Source organism: Eurypyga helias, unplaced genomic scaffold (genome assembly GCF_000690775.1).
Source record: "Eurypyga helias isolate BGI_N326 unplaced genomic scaffold, ASM69077v1 scaffold6235, whole genome shotgun sequence".
In the NCBI taxonomy this organism is placed as follows: domain Eukaryota; kingdom Metazoa; phylum Chordata; class Aves; order Eurypygiformes; family Eurypygidae; genus Eurypyga; species Eurypyga helias.
Genome location: NW_010253269.1, coordinates 22 through 7,446, shown reverse-complemented (window position 1 = coordinate 7,446; position 7,425 = coordinate 22). Strand labels below are relative to the sequence as shown.

General features: G+C 39.3%; 1 protein-coding gene across 1 annotated transcript; it reads right to left on the bottom strand.

The window, feature by feature from the left end:
- Positions 1-1,334: 1,334 nt before the first annotated feature.
- Positions 1,335-7,144, bottom strand: LOC104510373 (putative methyltransferase NSUN6). Its single transcript, XM_010152602.1, has 5 exons — positions 7,058-7,144; positions 6,740-6,884; positions 5,583-5,731; positions 4,828-4,953; positions 1,335-1,708 (listed from the first exon to the last, which is right to left on the bottom strand). The coding sequence occupies exons 1-5, from the start codon at positions 7,142-7,144 to the stop codon at positions 1,496-1,498; spliced, it is 720 nt and encodes a 239-aa protein (XP_010150904.1). The 3' UTR covers positions 1,335-1,495.
- Positions 7,145-7,425: the final 281 nt, after the last annotated feature.

Genomic DNA, 7,425 nt, shown 5'->3' with positions numbered 1-7,425 from the left:
AAAGTAGACAAGAATTCCGTCCTCCTATCCTACTAGGATAGGCCTTGCAGAAGATGAACTAGTCAACCTTGGCAGAACAGAAGAAAGGACATTTAAGAACAGTAGAAAACATAGGGTACCAAAACATTTATAGCAAACAGAAGTAAACAACCAGACTACTGAGAGGGAGAACTGTATAAATTGGTTTGATTGCCAGTGAATGCAAAAGCATTACAGAGAGGATAGAAACAAATTACAGAAGAAGTACCGCTCTTTTTAATCCAACCAAACAGTTATGTGTGAAGAGAGACATTTTCAGATGCTTTTAAAAACTGGAAATTGATGAGTGAAAGAAACCCAAACACACACAGATGTCAGTTTACATTTTTTAATTGTACTTAACTTTTCCTCTAATTTTAATGCTATTGTCAGTTCCAGCAGTACTGAGAAAAAGAGGATACTGTTCAAACGGAGAACACCTCTGGAGCTGGAGCAGAATTTTCAAAATACATCTAACAATTTTAAGAAATACAGACTATTAAAACGTGGAGCAATGTATTAAGGCAGTTCTCATTAGCATGCTTCCCCGGTTTCAATTTTCGTATGATTTTAGCTGGTGATGCTTTCTAACCAATAAAGAGTTAATAGTCTCAGTTGTTTGAAAAGTGATTTGCAACATTTCAGATGGTATTATGCATTGTTTTCTGTCTTCTGATATATTAATCACAACTGTAGCCCCTTCTGTTGCAAATGTTTGATTTTAAAACTGTCACTTGTCAGCGAGTCCAATAGGCTATTTCAGAACCAATACAGTTTATGCATGGGAAGTTTGATGTTGAAACAATATTTATTTACATTCCCAGAGTGAGATGGTTTAATATATTCATGCTGCTATAAAAGACATGCTACAAAGCCTAATCGTATTTTGTGTATATACTATGTGTACAGAGAATCTTGCTTGTATTAAAATAAAAGAGAAATGAGGTTCTAAGTATCCACTTATAAAACAGTCCTTTGTAAATTGCTACAGTGTTTCGTCAAGCACTATTTAATGAAACATCAAGTATTGGTAAACCTCTATAGAAAATACCTTTCTCAAAATGCACGATAATAGTTTCCCTCTATTTTATTTATGTTTGCCTTTCATAACGCACTTACTTCCCCTCCCAGAGAAACCCTGTTCCTGCGCTTGCTGCCAGAGGTGAGTGGCTCACGCGAGGAAAGATAGACCCGACAGCAGTGTGAGTGAACATACATGTCAGTCACACACTGACCTGCTGTAAATACAAAAAGAAAAGGAGACACAAAAATGATCCTGCCCTTCCCCCAACCATGACTTTCGTTCTGCAACCTGTGGCTCTTTCCCAGCAGAACAGCTGGCAGATTCTGCTGCTGCCATAGCAACCCTGCCGTCAGCCCGTTGGCTTGGCAACGTTGCAGCAGCAAGAAACACACTTCAGGTCTGAACCTTTCTTACTCTCACAGAGGTATTTTTTCAGGTTGCATTCCTAAATGCTTATTTATTGTCTGATTTAATAAATTTTGCAATAAAAAATCCTATACAGTCCTTATTTGCTAGTGAAATCAGATCATCTTCCCTGGAATCTTGCAGAGAATTAATATCCATTCCTCGCAACGTCACAGCAGACGGATCAAATCTCTGCAGCAGCTTCAACTGATCGAGTGCCAGTCCAGCTCCCCTCATGCCTTCTCCTCCAATGTGCAGTTCCTTTTTAAGTAATAAAGAAAAGCTATGAGTTAAGTCAAAAATAGCAATTCCTTACCCAGTTACTAATATACTCCGTAACAGTGGTAGAAATACCGGGATTCTTCACATTACAAACTTTAACTGGAGAGACTAAAATCCCCAATCCAGAATACTTTACTGCCTGAAGAGGCATCGTTTCAGAAGATGATGTAGCAGAAAAATCTGAGCTTCAGATATTCTGTGTCATGTAATTAGACTGACAGGTATTACGGGACTACTTACATGTGTATGTATATTAGGCAGAGAAAGAGAAAGGAACAGCTTAGGTATCTGAATTCAGAAGATGACATTTGGCATCAAAATCCTGGGGAGGAGAAGGGCTTAAAATCAAGGCCCTTGTCGCAGCATTTCTTGTGAGTAGCCTTAACTGCTTTCTATTTAATACACTGATTCCTAGAAAAAATGTAATGCTTAGCTGGATTGTTCAACGCATTCAGCAAGGAGATAGAACAAAATGCGCAAAAGCTGGCATGGCAATATGAAAACCAGATCTTTTTCGTAAATCCAGTCCAGTGTAACCTACAGTGTAACCTACAGCAGAGGATTTTTTGAGCCATCACACTTTGCTGACACATGAGCTCATCCTGACAGCACGTAATGTGAGTGAGTAGCTTCACCACGTACTGTCTGCTGTAAAGCTGGCGGCCAAGAGCTTGCAGCCTGAGTCTTCCCTTCCTGTCCCTCAGCAGGATTTCGGTGCTTCCCAGGTAAGAGACACAAAGACGTCTGTCGCAAACTGACCAAAAAGAACGTACGAAGGGAGACGGGTAGCGACTTGAAGCAGTGTAATAGGAGGATGGAAAGGTAAAAGTCTAGTGGAAAAGAGTATTACACAGAGTCAAGAGACTTGCTCAAAGACAGGCCAGTTTTTTCCTCCACCTTTTTCCTTTTTCCTTCCAGTTAAGTTACTGCATTTAAGCTGATGTATAGGATCTCCTGTGTAAACCCTGAAGAGGAAGTAAGTCTGCTCAGACAAAGGATCAGCTGCCAGCAGTAACCTCCACCTACACATCAACGCCTGTGGCTCCATCTCGTGTTTTTTCCTTACCCAGCACGATTCCGGGATCTGTTGCCAAACTGAGCAAGTGGGAGACAGTGGACTGGGTATATAAGGAGGTGTCCACTGAGAGGCTAAAGAATATGGAAAACGCATAAAGGAACATGAGGTAAGTCGACCCTAGACCCAGTTTCCTGTTCTTTGGAAAAGGTTACCACGGTACACTACTGGGGAACTGGCTATAGGATACTATAAATTACCTGTGGGGAAATCTCACTTAAACATACTATACGCAAAAGACTAATTTTTGCACACGTGGCATTTTTGTGTGAAAACTAGTGCTTTAATCAAGACTGATTAAGTTGTGATAAGTCTGTTAAAGCAGAATTGATCTCGCATTTGAGTTTATAGGGCTTGTGTTTTGCTTTGTCATTCTATCAAGGACAATTTTTATGCTGTTAGGCAAGTTGTATAATCTCAGTTGAAACAGCTGGAACTGAAAAATTCCTACTAAATGGTTGGTGAGAAGGCAGGCAGGAGACCCCTGACATACAAATCTTTTAAGAAAAGCTTCGGTTCTGTCAAAACTTTACCAGCCTTCATATAATTTCTCATTGTAAAACTATTGCATATTTATTTAATTTCAGTTAAAAGATTCATCTAAGCCTTTTAAGGCAGATACAGGTCATCACAGAATATATAAGTTAAGCAGAACAGGTATCAGAGTTAGACTTTTCCTCAAAGTCATGATAATAAACAACTAACCCACCCAACTCATCACTTCAACAAAGTGTAAGAGAGACACAAACAATCTGATGATACACTCTCTCAAGGTATGACTAAAGGTAACAGCTATTTTTGAAATGTATGCGGTATAGATACAAAATTCTAGTATTTCCCTGTGCCTTATCTCCTCCCAGGCATCTTAATGGTAGGCACTGACTCCAGAAAAGACAAGGTACATTCATGGCACACTCAGCCTGAATTTGTTCCCTCATTCTTTTACATAACGCATAAAATAGCTCCCATACAAAGTCCTCCTCCCTCATAACACAAGGTTCTTTCCATTTTATCTCCCAACCTTTATGTAAGTCTTCACTACTTATCTACGGTGAAAACAATTTTCACCTCTCCTGTGAATGCACAAAAACCAGAATACAGTATTTTTAAGGAACAATTGCAAGAGAAATTTTAACCTGTTTGAACTATCTTTTGTCCCTGTCATGTTTTAAGTGACTGTTGTACAAATCAAACCAACCACAGCACACAGTGGGAAACTACTTAGCAATCCCTAAATGAAGTTCAATTAAACACGAAAATAGATTTAAAGGAGACTCAGAAATCCTTGTGTTATTTCTACCCACAGCAGTTAAAATTGTCTGCAGTGGAAGAGATTTATTGACAGTAAATATAGTGTGTAACTTTTGTCATGGTTTAACCCCAGACAGCAACTAAGCACCACACAGCCGCTTGCTCACCTCCCCGCTTCCGCAGTGGGATGGGGGAGAGAATCAGAGGAAGAGGTAAGAAAACGTGTGAGTTAAGAACAGTTTAATAATTGAAAAAAATAATACTAATACTAATGCAAATAACAACAATAGTATCTAATGAAAATAAAACTAATACTAATGATAATAATATGTAATGGAAAGGAAAATAGCAATGGAAAAAAGACCCAGGTGATAACAACTGCTCACCACTGACCAATGCCAGTCCCCAGGCAGCAAGAGCCAGAGGGTGAGAGACTGCCCCAGCCAACACCTCCCAGCTTAGATACCAAGCATGACATTTTATGGCGTGAAATACCCCTTTGGGCTGTGTCTCCTCCCAGCTTCTTGTAGAGGAGAAGCTGGGAACACAGGGACAGTATCAGAAACTGAAAAAGTCCTTGACTTGATACAACATTGCTTAGCAACAATTAAAAATGTTATATGTTGTCAGTATTCTTCTCAGCACAAATCTAAAACAGAGCCTCATCCTGCTGCTGTGAAGAAAATTAACTATCTCAGCCAAAACCAGCACAACTTTATAGTGTCAAGACAAGCTCACTGGATTGTGTGAAGTACCCTGAAGATACTATTACCTGTGGCTGAAGCTGGAGGCATGGAAAAGTTTTCAGGGCCCAAGCAACTTGCTCCTCATTTTCAGAGAGTGTAATGGTACAGGTACTATATACTAAAACACCTCCTGGCTTCAGCAATTGTACTGCCTGCAGGGAGAAATAAGCAATAGACCAGCTTATGTTTATGCAGAAAACTTTATTATTAAGCAACATTAACCAAGAAACCATTAAGCTATGACATTAAAACCTAGCGATTAATTAAACTCAAATCTTTCTGTCTAAGATAGGCATTAGGATACTAATTCTTCTTAAGGAATACAGTAAAGGAGCCCGTGATTAGAAAGATTCTTCTTTCCAAATGAGCATTACAGCTCATGCAGTTCATTAACACCATTGAGATGATTAACCTTGTAAGATTTGTAATTTGTACAGCTCTGCATATCCCAGGCAGATAGTTCTGGTTTCGTCACCTGCTGCCAGCTATGGATACGCAGCATTCTTATCACTGATACTAGCTGTCAACTGTTTCCACATATTTGGCATGGAAGCTCTATCTACCCTGCGTTGCAATCTGTGCTTCACTTTGAATACATGTAATGCAGGTTCAGGCAAGTTTCATGAAATCTTGAAGCACACTCTTACCAGCATGACAAGCTGTAATGTGGGCTCCTGGCTTTGTACGCCAGGAAAATGAGGCTCCAATTTCTGTAAGAAGTTTCATGTTGCCAAAGCATTTATGTTCAATTTAGCTCATGTACTCAATGATTAATACATACCACGGTGAAAAGCTTGCGCTGTAGTGGCTGGTAAGAAGTCACTTCCTTTAAAGTGAAGGAATAGGCCATGCTTGGTCTCTGTCCCATCCCACTACATGGAGCGTCAAGAAGAATTCGATCAAATGACTCTGGCAAGAATGGAGGTCCTTCTGTAAAAAGCAGTTAGTAACATAAAATAATGCTGGGTTTTTTTTCCCTTGGGACTTCACCACAGATAAGGACAAGCTGTTACTGCTTCCCTGATTTGTTCCAGCACTACAAAATGATTCTATCGGATTTATCTACCTCTGATCCATTACTACAGTATTCAAAATATGTCATGTTTTACTTGCAGGGATGTACATAAAACCCTTCGTGATCTCTCAGTATTACAGCTAGCTCACCTAGAATATTTGATGTTCATAAAAAAGACTATTAAGAAAGTACCTTTATCCCTCTGAAGCAGGAATAACTGCAAAGCATAGGGACAAGGATGGTGAATTATGCAACCTGATTCCTACTTAGGCTAACCAGTGACTGGGATAAAATAGAGTGAGAAAGAGCAGCATACTTGGCACAACAAACTAAAAATAATCAAGACAGCAGATACCGCTTAAATCGCTCCATCATGGGAACAGAACCAGTGTCATAAATACAGCACTTCAGAAAAGCAAATGAAATTAACTTAAAATAATACACTGTGCTTCTTTAGAACTTTCCCCTGAACAGCTGAACAAACATTGACAAACTAAACCTTTCAGCACTCCTGGGAATTAGGTATTAATAACCCCATTTTACAGATGAGGATTCTGAGGCAGAAAAGACATGCAATTCTGCTATAATTTTTTTTTTTCTCAAAGTCAAACAATTCAGAGTATGGGGTTAAACATGATCATGAAAGAAGTTTTAAGGCTTCTTCAGTCTTTGATATTATCTGGGAAAAGAATGCACTTCCTTTGAGCCTGTTAGGTTGTGATAAGGACAGACTGAGTTTTGTATTTATTTCATGGAGAAGATGATAATCACGAGAGTAGGAAATAAAAGAGCATTCACAGTGCTGAAGCAACTTGGGTATCTGACAAGATTTCACTGCCCTGTGGCAGGTTTCGTATTATTAATGCAAAACTGATCATTATTTTCTTCTAAAAGCTACTACCACCCCAAGTCGATTACTTTACCTTGTTCATCCTCTCTCTTCTCAAATGCAAGTGCCTTTGTTCCATCATAGCAAAAGGCCTTAATGCAATTCAGCTGTAGCAATTCAGCGTTCTGCTTGATTTTTTTGACCTTGTTACCTATCTTGTCCATGGCTATTACTTCACCCTGAAAAAAACCCAAAATTTTTACCAAGTGTATAGATTAAATGGATGTGGAGATCCTGATTTCCTCCCCCTACCATGAGCAGGGTAATGAATGAAGCTGTTTTCCCCACAGAATTGAGATATTCTTAAATCCCCACTCCAGTATTCCTTGTTCACCCATATTTTCTGAGATACCTGCATGAGGCTAGATACTAGTGTGAAGCTGTATGCATTCTGACTGGCATTAGCTGCTAGGCACAGCCACTCCCTACGGAACCCCATAATGTCCGACTTCTGGCAAGTAGTGGTTTTTTGTTTGTTCCGTTTTGTTTGTTTTGAACTGTTTTACTGGGCGCTAAGTTAGGTAAAAATGTAACCATTTGAAAGAAGGTAAAAGTCTTAAATTCATGGTAAAATAGGTCAATAGGTTTTGAATTTGAATGGAGATGGTATGAAACATTATTCAATACAGCTTAGTGCTGCGGAAATGAGGCAGCCCACTGCCATGCCTCTGGCTTAGAATCAAAGAACCTTTCAGGCTGGAAAAGATGGTCCTTTTAGAC